At 40.9% G+C, this 21,565-nt stretch overlaps 1 protein-coding gene across 2 annotated transcripts in view; it reads right to left on the bottom strand.

Annotated features, from left to right (window-relative positions):
- Positions 1 to 859: 859 nt before the first annotated feature.
- Positions 860 to 21,565, bottom strand: part of VAV3 (vav guanine nucleotide exchange factor 3) — a 394,672-nt gene continuing 373,966 nt past the window's right edge. For both annotated transcript variants that reach the window (XM_067727089.1, XM_067727088.1), the window contains 2 exons: positions 3,761 to 3,912; positions 860 to 3,097 (listed from right to left, as the gene is read on the bottom strand). In XM_067727089.1, the coding sequence (XP_067583190.1) occupies positions 3,056 to 3,097; positions 3,761 to 3,912 (194 nt within the window). In that variant the 3' untranslated portion in view covers positions 860 to 3,055. The remainder of the gene's footprint in view (positions 3,098 to 3,760; positions 3,913 to 21,565) is intronic.

Raw genomic sequence — 21,565 nt, forward strand, 5'->3', positions numbered from 1 at the left:
GGGAGTAAGGGTTGGGATAACCCACTGTACTATGATGAAATAGGGGAGATCTTATATTTCTGAGCATAGTGGTACTGGTGACATCAACCAGAAGCTACTACCGTGGAACTGACTTTTCCTTAGAAGGAACGGGCTTCCACCCTCTCCTGAGCTAGCCGGTCTCCACCACTGTGGACAGCCCGCAGGCCTGCTCTGCCAAGGGAGACTTGCCTCTGTGTCTCTCTGGCTTAGCAGTTCATCACTTTCTGTGGAAAAATTGAATCAAAATAGAAAAAAAGCTCAGTCTCCTCTGACACCTCTCTCTCCAGGCAATATCTGTTTGGGGCTTTCTTTTAAGAGGCAGGAATAGGAGACCATTTCTGAATTCTGTGTTCATCTTCTATCGTTACGATATCTTGTATCATAGCTTCTCAGCTGTGCAGTCTTAGAAACATCCCTAATCTCCCTCTTGACCCTAGTCTAAGTGTCATGGTACAGGCTCTGGAGCCAGACTGTCCAACTTGGAACTCCATCTCTGACGCTCGTCAGCTCTGAGCGCTGAGTCAAGCTACAGCCTTTTGAAATGCCTGTTTCTTCATCTGAAAAGTGGAGATAATATGGGATTATACCTCCTGGGGTTACTGTAAGTTAGAGCACATAAAGCATTTAGAACAGTGCGAGGCACATGGGAAGCATGTCAACAATATATTATTTGCGACTACTGAGTATGTCTTACAGGCCCCTGTTCATAACTGTTCAGGCAGCAAGCCTGAGCTAAACCAGATCAAAGTTAGGGCTTCTAGTCCTGTGTTTCTGATGAGGTTGGTACATGTTGAACTATGTATGGAATTGTTCTATGGAAAGACTTCAACTCTCGATATAATGCAAGTAGTAACTATTTATTATATTGACATATTTACAAAATATTACAAAGTGAAATACCACTCTAATTCACCATATTACACAGGGCTGCATACAGGCAAGACAAAGTATGGAAAAACATTTACTTCTGTCTTTGGTATTAGAAATCTACACAAATTCGCAGCATTAAAGTTTCCAATATGAAGTATTAAACATAGACAAAGATGTAATTGGCAACGTCATGAAAAGGACTCTACTATCCTCTGCTGGGAAACCCCCAGGTCCATGAAATGCAACAAGAAAGAGAGGGAGTCTATCGGCTAAAACAACAATAAAAGAAACAGCACAAGTTACAATACTGTACACAGGAGTGTTTATGAAGCTGCCCTCTCCATAACATTTGGCAGACAGTAACAGACAAAACATTCCCCAGACACAGTGTTGCAGATAAGACTTTATGGGAAAGAATCCACTCCAAGATACACCTTGAGGGTATAACTTTACTGTACAGAACATCTTATAAAACTCAATTTCATGATCATTTACACATATACAAAAACTTAACTGGTTTTTGCAAATAATAACTTTTCTAAAACACAGTCACAGTTTACATAATTCTGAGGTAAAGGTCCTGAATCTATTCTATTTAAGAAGTCCTAGCCCACGAGGGTCTCTAAAGGGAGATGTGTCCAATGAACATCAAGTTCTGGCCCTCAAGTGGGTTGGGGAGAAGGCCAGCCACGCCCACCTCATTTTAGAGATGGTCCAAAATTTCAGAACTAAATGTTCCTACTTTGGCTCTATTAAGTTAATGCTTTTAATGTTTTCTGCAAACACTCTCCGAGTCTTGTCAGAACATGACTTCCGCTATGGAGAAAATATTTCATCAGGAAAGGGCCAAGTTAGTGTCTTAACTTGACTGTCTTCACTGGGCACTCTGTACATCCCAGGAAAAATGTACTTAGACTCCTCACATAAAGGGTGAAGACTTGGTCAAATAAGTGCACTGCAGACTGATCTTGCCACTGGTTAATACACACCCAGAAATGGCCTCAGATGGGAAGAGCCTCAGTGAGAGCTGGGATCCCCCAGTGAATAAGACCAGAAAAGCCTAGTGACCCTCCTTCTGTCCCTGAAATGCATAAAGGACCTTGCTGTGCTTTCCTTCAAAAATCCTCGACAAGGTTGTTTGTGCTACTGTAAATCCTCTAGGAAAATGTGGGAATCAGCAATATATCGCAGGTCTTTTTTCTGTGGGTGGGGGAGGGGGGGCTGGGGGGGAGGTGTCAGGGGAGAAAAAGGCATATGTTAATAGATGTTGCTTCTCTAAAATGACTTACTATAAATCATAGCCCTTGGTCTGTTTCTGTAAACAATGCTACCTTAATTCAGATTATTTGTGACTACCTAAAACATACCCAACCAAGATTATCTCATAAGTGAAGTACTACATTTCCAAAATAACCCTATGAAATCATGAAGGTTGTGAAGATTTAATATGAAGATACTCTTTTATGTACTCTTCTGTATGTCTTCTTTTTATGAAAAAGTTTGCAAATCTCATCAGGACACCAAATGAATAATGGACCCCCCCTCCCATATAATATCACTTATGAAGCAAACCTGAGCATTTGTCTCTTATATTTTAACATGAGTAACATCGGGGGGTAAAAGTGTTTGCCAGGCAATGAGTCACCTTGTGAAGCAATTTAAGACAAGTAATGCTGGATCTTTCCAATAAGCTGCCCCAGTGGCAGAACTCCCATTTTTCTTCATGCTGGGAAAGGCAAAATTAAACTTCTGCTTCTCTGTACCATCAAAAATTCTGGTGAATGGCACGTGAGAAGAAAGTAACGATGTGTTAAGCATTTACTAATGGCTGGCTGGCATTCATGGCGTCTGACTGGACGAAGGAAAAAGAAACATGAACCAATGTGTTTGCAGGAGGAAGAAAAGCTTTTGGCTTTGCCCTGGTCCCTGACGATGACAGGCGGGCAGGCTGTTTCTTGCACAGCTCTAGGCGAGCCATTAATCTGTCCGTACCAGCATCTTTAGAAACCCCAGCATTAAGACTTAGGAGGGGAAAAAGAGGGAGGATGTTGAATAGCCAGAAAGGCAGCTTTTTAAACACTTCAGTGAATTCATAATGCTGTGCAGGCTTCTGTGTATCCCTTCTCTGAAATTCCTGGTGCGGGGCGCAACGCTGGATTGGAATTTATTCATCTTCTTCCACATACGTGGATGGAAACCAGCCCACCTAAAAGGGAAAAGCAACCAACACAGCAACGTGACTCTGCATCTGGCACTTCAAAGGACTCTACAGAGCATTTCATTTTCATAACACCCCGAATTAACCTGGCCTTTTATGCCCACTGCAGGTGAAGAGGATTGGTTTAAACTGCTCCTAAAAGCCCAATAGAGTGAGTGACAGAAAGGGTGGAATACAATACCCTTAAACGGTGTTCTAACCTGCTAGCACACAAATATGTAAATTAAGGGACTCTACTAGTTAATGCTTCCTATTTCTGCTGTAGAACAAGATATAAAGACAGAGGTCCTATGCCCCACTCTTTCCAATTTAGATCATCAGCTCTTCTAGATATTTTGTACTCCACATAAAGTTTATGCTCTAGACTTAAAAAGAGGCTTAGAGACTCAAAAGAACTGATATGCTCAACCCTTTTCCCAACAGAAAGCCATCAAACTTGCCCAAGTAAACTTTATCGATGCCGCTATCATATTCACTCAACACGTTTTTCTTGAGTGCCTATTTTCAGGAAGGAGCACCACCGCGCGGAGCCAGGGCTCTGGGGGGGTGAAGCCGGCCACACGGTGTAGGGTTCCCCCCACCACAATGGGCGCCGGCGGCTGCCCAGCCCCCTTCATTCATGTGACGAGCACATTGAGAGGGACAGCTCACCCTGCCATTTACTTCTCCTCTCCACCAGCCATTCGCACTCATCTTCGTGTAAATCTTCACCACATCTCCTTTCAACAAGGACAATTCTCGCATATCTCTTGCACAGAAGTCATACCGAGCGATGGCGATGCCCAGCACCTTTGGACTTAACACTGTAAAGAAAGGATGGGGCGTCAGAATTGATGTGCAGTTTACCAACCATAAGCACCTAATCAGATGGATGTCATAGATGCTGTCAAAATGCACGGCCGTGATTTTGTCACAGACTAGTGATGATGGCAGAGGGGCTTGAAAGCAGCAGAACTGCTGTTTCAATTCAGTCAGGTGTAGTCAGGTTCATTTCACCAAGTTTAAAAAACTTGTTCTGTTTTCACATTCTTCATAGGAACTTCGAAACAGGGACTAGTTTTTGTAGTGTAAAAAAAACAAAGGCTAATATCTAAGTTACTACCTAAGCAGATAGAATCTCAAATAACTAGCATAAATTTCCTATTGATGGCATAGTGATCCATTTTTAACTTGAACCTCTATGGTGAAAGCTTCACATTTTTATCTTGTAAACTTTTCAACTTAAGACTCAAAGCAACCAACTTTTTTTGCTCTGAAAGTCTCTTGTTGAATCCATGTCATCACTTCTATCCTCCCCCCTCCCCACGAACAGCCTTTGTTTTCAGTTAAAACTATTTAGGGACAGTTACTCTTTTATATATAATTGTACTCGTGAAGAAGCTTAAATCATGTTTCACAGAATAAATAGATTAACACCATCCATTTATCTTGTTTCAAACAAGTACTGCCTTATAGAAAACCTTTACTGAAATACTTAATCAAAAAGAAGATTCAGGGCATCTGCCTCCTATATTCAGTTTTTTGTTTTTTTTTAAATGGTAGGAGAGGAGCTAACTTCCTCCGTGCCCTCACCTGCCTGTCCTGAAAGGAAAAGTCTGTTCAAGCTGGACATTTGTTTGCCTCTAGTGTTTCAGGACACATTTTATATTAACATCTCTACATGTTGCTCCTTGGGGTTATAAAGTGTTTTCAATCATATGTTCAGTGATTCTGAGAATCACTCACTTGAGATTGGTGGGACTTTATAAACCTTAAATGGTAGAGAAACTGAAGTATAAGGAAAAAAACACGGGAAATGCCACACATCCATATTTTTAACAGTTCCCAGTGCCTAGGCAGCTGCAGTTATGGCCTGTTACCCTGGAAGAGCCTGCCCACTTGGAGACCGGGATCTCTGGCCTATTTTTCAGGGCTCTGCAATGACAGAAATTTTTTTTTAGTCTCCAGGTGTCCGTCATAAGATAAACGCATAGCAATGCTGTAGATTTCAGAACTGTAAAGGAGCAAAAATAGGTCATTTTATTTTACTGTTCAGACACAAACCACTTTAATAGTTTTCTTACTGAAAACCATCCCATTACTGGGGCACTACTCTTAGAGTCGTGCACATAAAAACATCCCAGTGATGGAAAAACCCATCCTCAACTTAACTGTGTGACCTTGTACAGGTCTCTAAACCCTTCTGGGCCACATTCTCTTCACCTAGAAAATGAAAGGTCTATACTAGATGACTTGTAAGGGCCTTCTGGTACTAAATTATTCCACTGGGACTTAGAGGTTAATTTTTAAAAATCTGTAAGAAAACATACTTTATCCAGCCATCATGTACTCCCCTATGTGTCACATAAACAGCCCTTACATTCTCTGGCTAATGACAGAAATCAAGACCAGAATGCCCTGCACAAACCGATGGGCACAGTCTTCCTTTAAAGCAATTTGGACCGAATTGTATTCTTATATTTGGAGATAAAGTTGGGATTTGGGTCCTATTTATTTTCTTAATGGAAATACATGAACACTGGCTTTTCTCAACTCAAATTTCTGATCCTCAGGAAAACTAGTTTTATGGAGTGCCTCATTCCCCCTTTATACTTTCGGCTCTCAACTCTTTCCAGCTGATGAAAGAGAAAATGTCTTGCTGAAATACATAACATGAGCACACACACAAAACCAGAGGAGTGGTATGTCAAGACAGACGATGACTTGATGACAGAAAAGGCAAGTGCATGGTGGGAATGGGACTCGAGGGGCTGTTTGTGAGGAGATGTATCTACATGAGAAGCCATACACAGAAGTCAAAATGTTTTATTTGCAAACAAAAGCAAGTTGAAAAGACATATAAAAGCAGTAAAGCAGTACCTGACCAGAAAGGAGTGGAAGAAGGGGGGACAAAGCTGTAGTCTGGAGGAGTTACAAAAGAAAACCCACAGAACAAAGAAGGGGCTTAGAGAAGGAAAGAAAAAGAGAGAAGCAAAGACCATTTAGGTGTTGGCAGAACATATTTCGACACAGCTATTTCGTTGTCTATACCCTTAAGAAAATTGTCATATCAAAGTTGAAATATCAAGCTTTGCTTTCACCCACTTGTCTCCTATCACCATTTCTAAATGAAGAACAAGCCGGATTATTACATTTTGACATTAGTTCTGCAGTTCAGAGCGATCTGTCCCTTTATAGGTGAACACAGCATACCCACTCTATCCAAGGACGGCCTTCTCCTCTTGATGTGGTGCACAATTCCCACTTTGTCACATCAGTGGAGAGGGGGATCCTGTAAATTCTTAACGTAAAATATGCTTCACATCAAAACTGATACAAGAAGTAAGAGCCTATAGGGTGGTGTCAATGAAACATGCAGCGCCCGTTGAAAATTCAAGAAAATCACTCAGACGATTTGTTAGGAACCACACACACCCTCCAAACAAGCATGCACATGCTAGGTTACTTCCAAAAATAAAACGTAAACCACTTTGAATTATATCTGGAAAAGAAAGTAAATCTATCCCCAACTTGTAGGAACGTACAGAAAATTTCTATGCATTTGGATGCTCAGAAACGTCTCACATTTTAATAATCAGAGCTAAAATGATCAAATGGTTTGGAAGTGTTAGATGCCATGCCCAATGTTTTATATTCATTTAATTATCACAGCAACGCAAAGGGGAAGGTACCCATGCTATTTCTTCTTCAGATTTGAGAACAACCTAGATTCAAACCTAGGCAGTGTGACTCCAGAGCCGAGGCTCTTCACTGCTACCCTGCTCTGCATCTACCCCTCTGCTTCAGGTACCACCTTAGGCGGTTTTAAAACTCTCCCTGCTGATACCATGGTGCCATTGCAATGGAGGAGGAAGGTGTGGTTGTAAACTTTCTCCCAATATTTATCCCTCCCTTAATCCATGTAATAGGTTATTTTGTTGGGCTATGTTTGCCCAGAAGGGATACTAAGTTCTTGCTACTGGGATATATACAGAAGTATCATAAGGCAACTTCTGGTACCTTTCCTGGGAAGGCAGCTGGCACACACCTTCACCCTTCTCTTTGATTCTTTATTCTATGCTGCTGTCTGGAATGTGAAAGCTACCATTCTGATTCTCGAGAAGGCTGCCCTCACCTTAAGGATGAGCTTCAAGGAACCTGAGTTACTGAAAATTTTATGGCAGAGATACTCCTGTCGAGAAGGGGCCCTAGAGATACTAAGAACATCAGTAGCTCATTAACGGGATACTTCGATTCCAACCAAATAAACTGGGGAAAGGAATTGGAAGGAAGGGTTCAGATGTTCTTTGGTTCATATATACATTGGTGCATTCAATGACACTTTTCTCATAAATGGCTTCGCATACTTACTTTTAACCTGCCCTGAAGTATATCCTTGTTAATAATCAAGGTTCTTTTCTAATCCATTGCATGTTCCAAGTTACACTTTTTTATTTTAAAATGCAGCAGTACATGCTATTACAGCTAATTTTACGATCTGCGCAATTCACTTATTGCCATGCAGTGTAACTGGTTTGTTTCGTGTTCCTCGAGATCATATTATACCCACTGTTAGAGAGAGGAGAGGATGTCATCTTTAATTTAAGGAGGAAAAGGCACCCTAACGCTACTTTCGGCAGAAAATCTAGTGCCAAGATTCCTACCCCACGTTTGTGAGAACTTAAATGAGAACTCCTCATTCTCTCCATTACTTCTTTGTAATGAGGGGCGTTTTCTCCCCAAACTGCTTTCTCAAGTGTCCATCCCCGATTCTATCTCTGGGACTATTTATCCATGGAGTAATAAGAGCAGACAGTATTTCCCCAAAATTTCTAATGAAGGTAATTCAAGAGTCTGAAATATAACAAAAGATAAGTTAACTCTAGAAGGAAGAAATAAGAAATCAGTGAAAACACTATTAAATGCTATTTAAATCTCAAAAATAGGTTATCTAATCTATCTACCTTTCTCTCATCTTAAAATATCTAACATTCCTGAATATGGATAATGCCTCACTAGAGGACTTGAATCTGTTCCAAATACATAACATCGCTGTGCTACCCCTCCCTCCTAACCCTAAAAGCCCTGCAAACATTTGCATTCACGTCAAGAACCTATAATTTGAACCATCTTAAATCTTATCTAAACATTATCATCTTTACTAAATGGTAGCTCTTCCCACCGTGGTTAGGCCTCCGCTCCTCTGCTGGCTTCACTCTAATTTTTTCCCCGATGAATGGAACAGATTCTTGGATATGCCTTGGGGCTCCTCCCCTGAATTCCAGTCTGTGATTTCACACATTTTCATCACCCTGCCATGAGGTACAGTCATGATCTCTGATTTAACTTGTCTGAAACCAAACTCATCATCTTCCTCCCTGTAACCTAGCTCAACCTCCCACAATTGTGTTATTTTTCCAACTACTCCCACGTTCTCTTTGCAAACCATCTTTGCAAGGTCAGTATACCTCTTTAGCTCTTTCTGTCCACTCTCCTCTTCCTCTGAGACATAAAGTTGTTCCTTCACTAAATTCTCAGTTCCACCATCCCAACTCAGGGACTTACACCATTTCTAAACTAAGACAACTGCCTCCTAATTGGTCTTCTTACTTTCAGCTTTCTTTCCATTCTATTCTAAATGCCGCCCCTCAGCTACTCACCGTAAACAGACTCATCATTCCTTTTCCTAAATTATAAAATCCTAACTCTTGACTTCAATTCCATAGCAATTCGTAGTCTGGCTATATCCTGCCTTTCTCACCAAGTCTTCCATCATTTACCCACACAAATTCTTTTCATCCCAGCTTCCTAACTGCCCCCCACCCCCCAAACACCAGCCCCATCCTCATTCTGGCACGCTGTTCCTTCACCTTGCTTCTGCGAACCTTAACCTCTTTGTCTCCGAAGCTCAGCTCAGGCCCTTCCCTGACCAATCCAGATAACACTCGTCCCCTTCTCTGTCCTCTGCAGCCATCTGTTAGGCACTTACATCATGGCGCTCCCCGGTCCTGCTGTTTAATTACTGCATGTGCTCCTGTGTTCTATCTCAATGAATCGTTGATTCTGGAGAGTAGGGACTGGCTCTTACGCTGCTTCTGCATCCCCACGGGATCAGGCCCAGGACTAAGCAACTGAAGCTGCTAAGTGGATGAGGATCTCGGCAGGCTATTTAATTCTGCAAGCTCCTTATTTCTCCTCCTCCTGTTTGTTGAGCTCATCTTTTGCTCACTTAACTGCTCAAAGACTTCCAACAAAAGCCAGCACAACATAAAGGGAAGAATGTGAAATACGTTCAGGTTTTATTCCCCAGGATCCCTGAGAGCCATAATCTATCCATGATATTCCTACAATAACTATAATATTTCTGAATGTCTCATGGCATTAACCATACTGTACACCTGAGGAACCTTCTCAGGAGAAACTGATTAACCTTTTGCTGCTGTCACCCAGTATGTAGCTCTCAGCCAAACACTTTAAAGCTTGGTAAGATGCTTTCTACTTCTCTACACAGTATAGCATGACTTATTGTTGTCGCTCTTTCTATACATAAATTTTCAATGTGTTTGGGTCCTTAACTCTCGTAAGCTGGCAAAACAGCATTTGAATGTCTGGCACCTATGCAGACGAGTATGAAATAATGTGTTTCCCTAGGAAAGTATGGATTTAAATCTAGATGTAAGCAATGTCAGAATAAGGTATTTGATAAAAATATTTTGCAGAATGGTTTAACCTGCAAAACATATTTCTGTCCATACTGAGAATACATCCACCTATTTCTACACACGTACAGATACGTGTTTTCTTCATCAGACTCCTCCGACTATACCGAGATGACGCTAATATAAGAATTATTGGTATGTGCAGATCCTGGAATGGAATAGAAACAGCTGAGTAACAGTGACGTTCAGATGGGAATGTTGAGGGATTATCATTTCCTATCCCTTTCACTTCCTGGCCTAATAGTCACTTCACCACCTAATATTATAGGAAGCCTGCTGCTAGTACATTACATTATTCTGGGAAGCTTCTTGAGAGAAAGAACTTTTATTCATATCTGTATCCACTGAGATAATAGTAAATCTACGTTGAGACCTTTTTCATTGAAGTAATCATTTGCAAACTGCATGCTTAGTTAAGGGCCTAACTTTTGTCCTTCCTCAAATACTTCCAATTCCTTATTAGCACAGACAAAGGAAAACCTTGCTCAGAGAGACCATCACACTTAGGTGGGGGTCTCTGGTTATTTTCACATGATACCTGGCACTCAAATGGGCTAATGTTCATGGAACATTAGCAAATAAGTGGCTCATAGTTTAGTGACTTAAAAGGTCTCGTTAGGAGTTATTAAAATATTAACTCAAATATTAAGTCAAATATTAACTTTTCCAAGTTAAATGAAACTTGAAGTACTAAAATTCTCTAATTGAAACAGAAGCTATTAGCATAGCCATAATAAACTGACTGGTACATCATAAGTGAATATTATCCAGTTCTGAGACTTGACTGAGAGGACAGAGCCACAGAAGCATGTCAATTAAAAGAGGAACACAATGTTCACAGAATAATAAATTACTAGTGAATTGGTATCTGATACCTATACTTTTGTTAAGGTTAACTAAGCATTGCTTTAAAGTATTATGCTCTGCTTTGATTAGGCTATTCATGTTCACAAGCAAATGAAAATCCACTCAAATTTCAATAACATTTGAAATTTGTACACAGCAGAGACCAAGCTCAATCAACACTAGTCCTTAAGGTACTGGTGACCAAATCAAAGTATTTTTGAACTACCACTTAATTATCCATTATATGTATAAGTGAATATGATACTAAGCATTTGCTAATTATTCTCTGGGATAGACATTACCTAATGCTCAGCCTTAAGATGTAACAACCACATGTGTTTACACTCATTTATGTTAAAAAAAAAAAAAAAGTAAAAATATCAGGCAGTGGTACCAATGGTACCATCATCAATACAGCTATCCCTGTGAGTTTGGGGCCCAACAGTGGCCTAGAGATTTTCCTGAAGGACTATGTTCCCACGTGGGACACTTTGAGGGATCCAGGAGGTTCCTTTTACCAAGATTGTATACAGATGGCCTAACAGCAGAGAACATGCTGAGAATTTAATGAATGTTTAAATTTGTGACCCTTAACCTGGTTTTATTTTAGCACGTAGCCATGTCTTCTTCTTAGACTCCCAGAAACATTCATAGGCATAGTATCAAATATGTGTGCTCCCCATCTCCCTCAAATATATCGTATTTATAGTATATTTTATATATTGTCACTGAAAAGGTAGGAATGATTCAGATGGGTTTCATTTAATTGAATGCTGACATCTGGTAAATGGACAAATCTCTTTTAACCTAAAATTCAAAGCTATGACAAGGAAAACTTAGAATTATTGTGAAAAGAAACAGCTACTTTATATTCAGTACTGCACAGTCTAAATACATAAAGCCATTAACAAGCAAAAATATGAGTATAAGGCCTTATTGTTATGGAAAATTAGATCATTTGACATTTCAAGGGATTTTGGATTATTTCTAAGCATCTAGTTTATCAAGATGTGACCCTGATCCTAAATCCTTACTCTTTAATGATAATTGGCAGACATCTATTAAATAACTACTAATGTGCCAAGGACTGTGCTAAGGTGCTATTGGAGATTAAACAGATAAGACAGAGCATCCACTCTAAAGGAGCTTACAAATTAGTAAAGAGACAGACACAGAGATGATACAGAGATATGGAAATTACCCATCTTGGATAGAGTGCTATGACTAGACTTTAGGCTCCATTTGAGCCTTTCCCTACAAAAATCTCCAATCTTCCGGTTGCTCAGGCCAAAAGCCTTACAGTCACAGCCTTGGGTCTTCTCTTGCTATTCTGTCTTACATCTGATGTGTCTGCATGTCCTGTTCGGTTACACATTATAAAGGTGACCCATCTGGCTACATGTTGTTCCAGGCTGCTACCATCTCTCACCTGGATTGCTGCATGAGCCTCCTAACTGGTCTTCCTGTTTTTACACAGACTCTAGAACAATCCTATCAAAGTCAGACCATGTCTCTCCTTTGTTTAAATCCTTCCAATGGCTTCCCATGTCTTCTGGAACAAAAGCTAAAGTCCTATAAAGCCTCACAGAGGCTGGCCTCCCTTGCCCCTCTGATTCCATCTCTGCTGCTCTGGCCACATTGCACATGTCGTACATGCTCCTTACTTTGCACTGGCTGTTCTGCTCGCACTTCCTCGAATCTTTACTCAAGTGTTACCTTCACAACGAGGCCTAACCTGATGCCCCATAAAAGAGTCACGGACGCATAGTACTTGTGCCATGTAGTGCAGAGAGAAAGCAGGGTTTATGGGGGGAGGGAGTGATATACAAGCAAAGAAGTAGGTAGAGGGTCCTCAATCCCCTAATTTCCCACTGTCCTACTGCTTAGGTTGGGCATGGATGGTTTGTACACGCCATGGTCAAAGTTCCAGTAGCCTGCTCTTCAGATGGACGGGGTATTTATGTGAGTTTATGATAGCAGAAGCTCCCTGTTTGCTATGGACCGGATATTTGTGTCCCCCTCCAGACCCCAAAATTCATATGTTGAAACCTAATGCCTCATGCCATGGTATCAGGAAGTTCAGCTTTTGGGATGTGCTTAGGTCATGAGAATGAAGCCTGCATGAATGGGATTAGTGCTCCTAAAAAGGCAATCCCGCAGAGCTTCCTCGCCCCTTTCCACCATGTGAGGACACGGATGCCTTCTATAAACCAGAAAGCAGGCTCTTACCAGATACCAAATCTGCCAGCACCTTGACCTTGGACTTCCCAGCCTCCAGAACTGTGAGCCATAAATTTCTGTGGTTTGGAAGACACTTGGTCTATGGTGTTTTGTTATAGCAGCCCAAACAGACTAAGACACTGGTCATACAAATGACCTTGTTAGAAAGGGGAGCTTCGGAAGCCAGTGGCTAGTATTAGCCTGTTCTACTGTTGAGAACTGAAAACTGCTGAACCGGCTCTCTATTAAGCTACCAAAAGGAGGAAAAATGAATCTCTACTTTTGTCCCTCATCATCTGACCACCCCAGTTAAAATCATAAACCATCCCCAGCACTCCTGAGTAGCATTACATTGTTAGATTATCTTTTCCAGAGCACTCACCAACTTTAATATACTATATAATTTATTTTTAATCTATTATTTGCCTTCCCCATTATCATGTGAGTTCCACAAAGGCGGAGACTTTTTTTTTCCACTGCTGCGTATCCCCAGCAATTTGAACAGTGCCAAGCCTGCAGTAGGCTCTCAATAAAGGTCTGTTGAATGAATGAATGTGGGGACCTGTGGGGTTATTGGTGGGAATGTAATAACTAAAGATGAGATGAGGAGAGAAGTTCTTGGAGAACTGCCCTATGAGGAAGAAGAATAAAGAAAAAGAGGGAAAATTAACAGGGGAAGATGGAGTTTTGAATAGAAAGACTGAGCTTTGAATAGGAAAAGATCTGAACGAGCAAGTCAGATATCTTGAAGTGTTTATGCTCAATTCTGACAAATTTGAGTGTATTCAGAGCAGAGTGGCCAGGATGGTGACAGATTTGGCAACCACGTGTATGACAACGGACGGATAAATCTGAGTAGCTTATTGAAAAAGAAAGAAATACAGTGGGGAAGGGAAAAAAGCACATCAGATGAAAGGTAATCACGGTAGAGTGTGTATGTAGTATATTTAACTTTGAGTAATTCTGAAGAGATGAGCTAATGATAGTAAATAGCTCCAATAAGTCAAGTTTCTGGATCAACATAAGCATTTAAAAAATTCTGTTCAAAAAATAAATTGGGGGGCTTCCCTGGTGGCACAGTGGTTAAGAATCTGCCTGCCAGGGGCTTCCCTGGTGGCGCAGTGGTTGGGAGTCTGCCTGCCGATGCAAGGGACACGGGTTTGGACCCTGGTCCGGGAGGATCCCACATGCCGCAGAGCCACTAGGCCCGTGCACCACCCCTGCTGGGCCTGAGCTCTGGAGCCCGTGGGCCGCGGGTACTGAGCCCACGTGCCACAACTGCTGGGGCCTGCGTGCCTGGAGCCCGTGCTCTGCAGCAGGAGACGCTACGACAATGAGAGGCCCGCACACAGCAACGAGGATCCAGCATAGCCAAAAATAAATAAATTTATTAAAAAAAAAAAAGAATCCGCCTGCCAGTGCAGGGGACACAGGTTCGAGCCCTGGTCCTGGAAGATCCCACATGCTGCGGAGCAACTAAGCTCGTGCACCACAACTACTGAGCCTGTGCTCTAGAGCCTGTGAGCCACAACTACTGAAGCCCACACGCCTAGAGCCCATGCTCCACAGCAAGAGAAGCCCTTGCACCACAATGAAGAGTGGCCCCTGCTCGCTGCAACTAGAGAAAGCCCGTGCGCAGCAATGAAGACCCAACACAGCCAAAAATAAATAAGTAAATAAATTTATAAAATAAATAAGTTGGGTGATTTGTATGGCCGTAGACATAAAGTCACCTGAGTGTCAAGTAAAGCCAGAGGATGACCTCTCAGCAATGTCACAAAAAAATACTTGCTAAAAAAGCCTCTACCAGGGTTGACATTGCTGCTAAGTCTGAAGTGCCTCAATACCAGAGTCCCCCTGCATTCCTGTCCATTGTTCAGCTGTTAAGCTAAACTGTATGTAACACCCAAGGGATATGTGCAGTAGAGTGTTCAGTGCAAGTAGATGCTCAAAAATGTTGAATGCATAAAGCAGTGAATGAAGGGAAACCCTAGCCAAGTCGGACCGGCTCCCTTATGCAGATCTGGAATTCAGTAGGGGAAGCTGCGTATCAGTGGTATATATGAGGAAAAAAAGAGCTCTCAGCATTGTTCGTCAAAGCTAGGAGACTGATCCAAATTTTAGCAAGAAAAAAAGGAATTCCTCTCAATTTATGTTTGTTTTACAGGGAAGAGAGACTAGAAAAACCAAAGCCTTCGATCAGGGCTGCCACCTGAGGACACTATAGTCAATTAGGGAACATTACACATATTGAGACCAGTTTTTAATTTAGAAAATAAGGTTTATAGAAAGAACAGTATACAAAATGAGACATATTAAAACATAAGGACTGCTCTTTGAGTTTTGAAACATGAAAAAGGACAGCTTTGAGTGAGGTTACTTGAATCTGTAGAATTTCGATCTGCAAGCTACCGATTTCTGAAGGGACCCTGGGTACTGGCTACTAATTCTTAAAGCCATCAGGTTCAGGATAAAAATCCCTCACAGTAGCTACTAAAGCTCCTGAAGCAAGTAAGTAAAAAAGGGAAGCCCAGAATGACCTAATAATGAACATGTTCGGCTGTAGGTGATTAGTTGCCCAAGAACAGTAAGTTCTGTGGACATGATAGACATCCTGAGAAAAAGAGTATAAAAATGACAGCAACGTGTTAGAACCACCTTAGCCCATAGAAAAGCACGCACAGAGCACTTCCCATGTGCCAGACATTGTTCTAAGTACATCACATACACTAACTCTCTCATGGCTCATAATACAAACATTACACATTATGAGACAGTGCTGCAGGATGAAATAAACTAGGGAAACTCATCACTTTCCTATATCATACAAGCAGCACTTCTGGTACATCTGTTTAACAAACGAAACCTTTCATGATGCTTCTCCCAGGACTGGTGATTCATGAAACACTCAGTTGGAGACATTAATATAAGTGAAAGGGGTTTGAAAAATATAGTGTTCTTTTAATCATTAAATTATTGAATATCAGACAGAATTACTAGGTTCTTATTCTACATCAAGTATTTTATATAGTGTTTCAAACAATCGGTCATGTAGACCTTTTTGGGAAACTTTCATTGGCTAGAAGTGCTCTCTCTCAGGAAGACAGTGCATTTCACTGCAGGAAAGTTACAAGCCATTGAAAACACTTCATTGTATTAAGGTAATGTTTCCCTTGTAACTCCCCATCCGTTGACTACCCATCTGTCCTAATAGTGCAAAGTCCTCTTATAACTCCAATAAAAAACAAATAAGGATGGAAAAATTTGGAGAAAAATTTAAAATTAGTATGATGAGATTATAGTGAGTTGAATGGTGCCTCACCTCCCCAAAGACATGTCCACCTAGAACCTGTGAATGTGATCTTATTTGGGAAATGGGTCTTTGCCGATGTAAGTTAAGGACCTCAAGATGAAATCATCCTGTATTATGATGAGCTGTAAATGCAATAAGTGTTTTTATAAAAGAAGAGAAAGGGAGATGACACACAGAGGAGGAGGTTATATGAAGACATGGCAGAGATTGGAATGGTGTGTCTGTAAGCCAAGGGACAGCAAAATTTGCCAGCAGCCATCCAGAAACTAGAAGAGAGGCATGGTAATGGATTCCCCCTCAAAGCCTCCAGTAGGAGCCAACCCTGCCAACACTTTGATTTCAGACTTCTGGCCTCCAGAACTCAAGAGTAAATTTCTGTTGTTTTAATCCCCTTCATTTATGGTAATTTTTAAGGCAGTTCTAGGAAGCTACAGTGAGATTAAAACAGATATTTAAATTACCAGGATAAAATTAGATTAAATCAAACCCAAATGCCAAATGACCAAGGAAAAAGACAACAAAAGACTGAGGATAAAATTAGGAGATCAGAATAAGAGTAGATGAATATAGATATGTTGAATTACAAGGGCAAGAAGGTAAAAAATAAGTGGATGTTTGAGGAGTGTGTATGAAGGAGATAATAAATATTATCCACTATTACACTGTGATAAAACTAATAAATAATGGTTAAGGCACTATCAGATGTTTCAGGAATTATCAGGAATAAGCAAGTTATATAATGTGACAGTGAGTTAAATATGAACGATACAAATTCTCCAAGTTTCTAAAACACTGGCTAAAATGAAGCTTAAGCACCTTGTCAGATGGCTAATAGAATAACGGGACGACCTGCGTGAAAGGAATGAGACCACAGTAGGGAAAAGCAGCCTGGGCCCTGGCTCTGGCTTTTACTTTTTCCTGCAAGGTCATTCACACAGTCCCAAAGACCCAGGAAGCCTTTGTCAATTTTTGAAGAATTGCTATAATATTTGTCACCACCTCAAAGGATCATGCTGTTCTATATTTTGTTTTCAAGCCCACCCATCTCTCCATGCTTTTTCAAATAACAACTACACATAGTGCTTTTAATACCTGCTATGTCTCCTACAGACCTTAGGCTCTGACTTCACTCACTTAGCCCTTTCTGAACACGTGTTTCATGAAAGGCACTGTGCAAAGTGCAATTTGAGAATGGGAAGCTCAGGAGCCTGGTTCCTAAGGCTTCAGGAAGCAATAGACCAGAAGAAATCATTAAAACTATATAAAAATAATGCTATATTTTATGTAAGCTGAAAAGAAGTGTGAGCAATTCATAAAACTCTATCTTCAACCCCAACCACTCTTCTTAGTGTCAAATGCCTACTGAACCACTGAGTGTGCACAGGCACTGAAAGTCTGTGCACAACTGAATGTATTACCTTCTCCTCTATACATGTTATGTCTCTTTTGCTTCTTGATCAGTCCAGTGGTTTCACCGTTTGCCAGTCATCCAAGGCAAATAATTATGTATCATATATGTACCACTTCTACCTCAATTCCTTTATCCAATCAATTCGACTTCCAGATTATACCAAAATCTGCCCACTGTCCTGCTCCACTGTCTCTATTCAGCTTTTGTCCAAACCTCCATCATCCCTCCCTTGGACATCTGCAGTAGTTTCCTCACTCATCTCTTTGGTCCATGCCTCCCTTCAAGCCACTCTCACGGAGTAGGCAGTGATCTTTCAAAACAGCGTAAATCAGTTCATATCATTTCTGCTTCTAAAGCTTCAGTACATTCCCAACGTATATATTAGAATCCACTCACTATGCCTTAAACATTTCGACCCCCTTCTAATTCCTTAAACGTGTGAAGTTATTTCCTGCTAAATGTCCTTCACACAAGCTGCTTCTTCACTGTGATGTTTCCCTACCGCCACTAACCCACACCTTGCCAATCCACATAGATCCTTTAAGTTTCGTCTAGATGCCACTTCTTCAAAATGTCCTTCCCTGACCCTACAGGTTAAATAGGCCCTCTTGTTGTACACTTTCACTTTGCTTCTGCTTCACAAGACTTATCAAAATTTGTGATTATTTATGAAGTTATTTGTTTTATGTTTGTTCCTATCCATCTTATTCACTGTCATATTTAGCATCCAGAACAGGACTCGGCACATAGTAAGTGTTGAATAAATAACTGTTGAATAAAACAATGAAGGAATGAGTAAGTAAATACAGTAAGGTTACAGGTAAGGAAGAGATGGTTCAAATACGTCCTACTCCGTACTCTACACACCCTAAAATCAGTGCACCAAGCTGCCCCTGCTCCTGGAACAGGTGAAAGAGGAGAATGCTGCCATTTTCTCCCAATTCTGTTAGTTCTCAGGTAAACGGATCATCTCGAAATTTTAAAACTTTTACTTCTGAAATAATTCAGACTTAAATGTAGCAAGAATAGTACAAAGAATTCTTATATATTTTTTCACTCAAACTCCTCAAGTGTTAATATTTTACCATGTTTATCATCTCTATATTTTCCTGAACTATTTTAGAATATGTTGCAGACAATGCCCTTTATCTCTAAATATTTCAGTGTGTCTTTCCTAAAAACAAAGGCATTTTCTTCTCTTATATAATCACAGTACAATTATCAAAAACAAAAATTATTTAATCTAGAAACTTATTCAAAATGTGTTAATTGTTCCCTGTGTGTCCTTTATAGCAAAAAGCAAAAAAAAAAAAAAAAAAAATTCTGGTCCAGGATTCAACCTAGGATCACATGTTGCATGTAGCTGTCATGTTTCTTTGGTCTCCTTCTCTTCAATTTGAAACAATTCTGCAGTCTTTCATGACATTGACATTTTTGAAGAGCATAGGCCAATTATTTTGTAGAATGTCATTGAGTTTGGGTTTCTCTGATATTTCCTCATGATTAGATTCAAATTGTGCACCCTGGGGGGCAGGAATACCACAAAAGTGGTGTTACATCCTTCTCAGAGCATCACATTAGGAGGTGCATGATATCTAGTTGTCCCATTACTGGTGATGTTAACTTTGATCACTTTTAGGTGTTTCTATTTTCCCTCTTTAGTAATTAATAAGGTCTTGTGACTTTTTTTTTTAAACATGAGCCACCTCTGTGGTCCAACTAATTCTCCATTTACTTGGGAAAATGCTTAAGGTCTATTAATAGGTAATGAAACAGCTAATTGTGCAACTTTTCCAGGTGTAATGGTCTATTACCATTCTACCTTACCTCCTTCTCTCATGCATACAAAGAAAGAAACCTAGCATGCTATTTTTTAAAGAACATAATAAAATATCTAATCTCATTCCTTATTCATCAGGTGAGAAAGCTGAGGCCCGAATAGGCTAAGTGACTTGCCTGGGGTCAGACAGCTACTCAGTAGCAGACCTGAAAATAATTAAGCGCTCACTGTACAGAAAGAAAGGCAAAAGTCAGTTCAGTGCCCTTCAAATACACAGGCCCTAGGGGTACACCCGCAGCAGTCTAAGGCACGTTTCCTGCGACCGTTTTTGGAAAGTAATGGGATTCTTACACAGATCCACAGAACCACGGAGCCACTGCAGTTTCTAGGGAAGCACAACGGCTCACTGTTGTGCCTGACTGCTCTTTGTTCTCTTCCTTCCTCTCGTCATCTCTCTTGAAACACTCAAGTCATTGCGGAGGCAAAAAGTCTCACAGCCCTAGGAAAGAGCCTTGCTTACAACGGGCTCCTCACCTACAAATGCTACACGCTCCTTGCCCAATACTCTGGATGTCTGTTTAATTCTAATTAGTGTCTTTATATATGTTTTTTGTTTTGTCTTGTTTTGTTTTGTGGTACGCGGGCCTCTCCCTGTTGTGGCCTCTCCCGTTGCGGAGCACAGGCTCCGGACGCGCAGGCTCAGCGGCCATGGCTCACGGGCCCAGACGCTCCGCGGCATGTGGGATCTTCCCGGACCGGGGCACGAACCCGTGTCCCCTGCATCGGCAGGTGGACTCTCAACCACTGCGCCACCAGGGAAGCCCTATATATGTTATTTTGCAATTGCATGAGGTAGGCCTGTCATAATCTTACCATATTTTACAAACTTGAGAAGAGTTTTTAATTCTCCCAAGAACATCCAAACCTAGACTAATACAGAAGCAAGCAGCCTCTTCTGCGATGCCCTGGGACTTTCTTTTCCAAGGTGACTACGTAGCATGTAGGAGAAAAATAATAATAAATCGCAGGTTTCGGGAGTTAGAACTCCAATCTCAACCTCCACCCAGAACACAGCGTGGTCCTAGGCTTTGGCTTGCCTGCTCTGCTTCCCCATTACTTAGAAGCAATGAAGATGCCATGCCCTGTCCTGTATCCCAAGGTACTACATCTTCATAAAAGTTATTCTGAGATGGTATTCAGCAGCACGCCCAAAGCTGTGAACCAGAGGTAAGGACTCTAAAGACATCCTACACGATCTTTCTATACAGAATATGTAGAGTTTCCTCTTTACCACTTCCTGAGAGACACGTGTGTAAAAATTGAAGCAGTGTTTTAATTAAGGGTTAACCTTTAATCAGGACTTGGTATAAAATAAGCAAGGGGTATTTTAAAAAATCATAAAAGCAAAGATGTAAATTGCTATGAGTTAAAACTAGTAATTCAACAATTAGAAATACAGGAAAATGTTTGCTGTGTTAGAGAAGTGACTAGTAGTAGTAGGAAAGCAACAGCTGTGGTAGAAGTGGTAGAATCAGCAGCAGCTGACTTTTATGGCGTGTTTACCATGTTACCAGCACTCTGCTAAATGCTTTAATGTATAGCACCTCATTCAATGCTCAGAATCATCATGGTGTTCTCATTTCATACGAAACGTCAGCAACAAGTAAATAAAACACTGGGATAATATACACTTGATCTAAGATTATAATCCTGCTGAATAATCTTGGAGTGTAGACCATCAGGAAATTATTGCTGACTGACATACCAGCACATGCCCTCACTTCTTTCTGGTCACTTTAGGAGTGAGATCTTCCCTGATCATCCTATATAAAAATATCAAACTCCTAACCCAGACTTGCCAGAGCTGCCTCATTAAAATATAAGCTCCATAAGGATAGGGACTCTGCTGAATCCCAATACCTAGAACAGCGCGTTTTCTGCGTTAGGTAATTATTATATGCTGAAGGAACGAATAACTGAATGTAGCTTGCATGGACGCTCAAAATCATGTTATTGGCCACGCTTTGAAAAAGAAAAAGAGCCTGTAACGCCATCCCTAGTGGCTAAACAAGTTTGAGCACTGAATACTTGGTCAAACACTAGAAAACAATTTTAGCTAGGCAACTTCATTCGTAGTTGACCAATATTCTCTGAGCACCCACATGTGCCAAGCACAGGAGTGCCTGAG

The sequence above is a fragment of the Pseudorca crassidens genome, chromosome 2, assembly GCF_039906515.1.
Source record: "Pseudorca crassidens isolate mPseCra1 chromosome 2, mPseCra1.hap1, whole genome shotgun sequence".
Lineage (NCBI taxonomy): Eukaryota > Metazoa > Chordata > Mammalia > Artiodactyla > Delphinidae > Pseudorca > Pseudorca crassidens.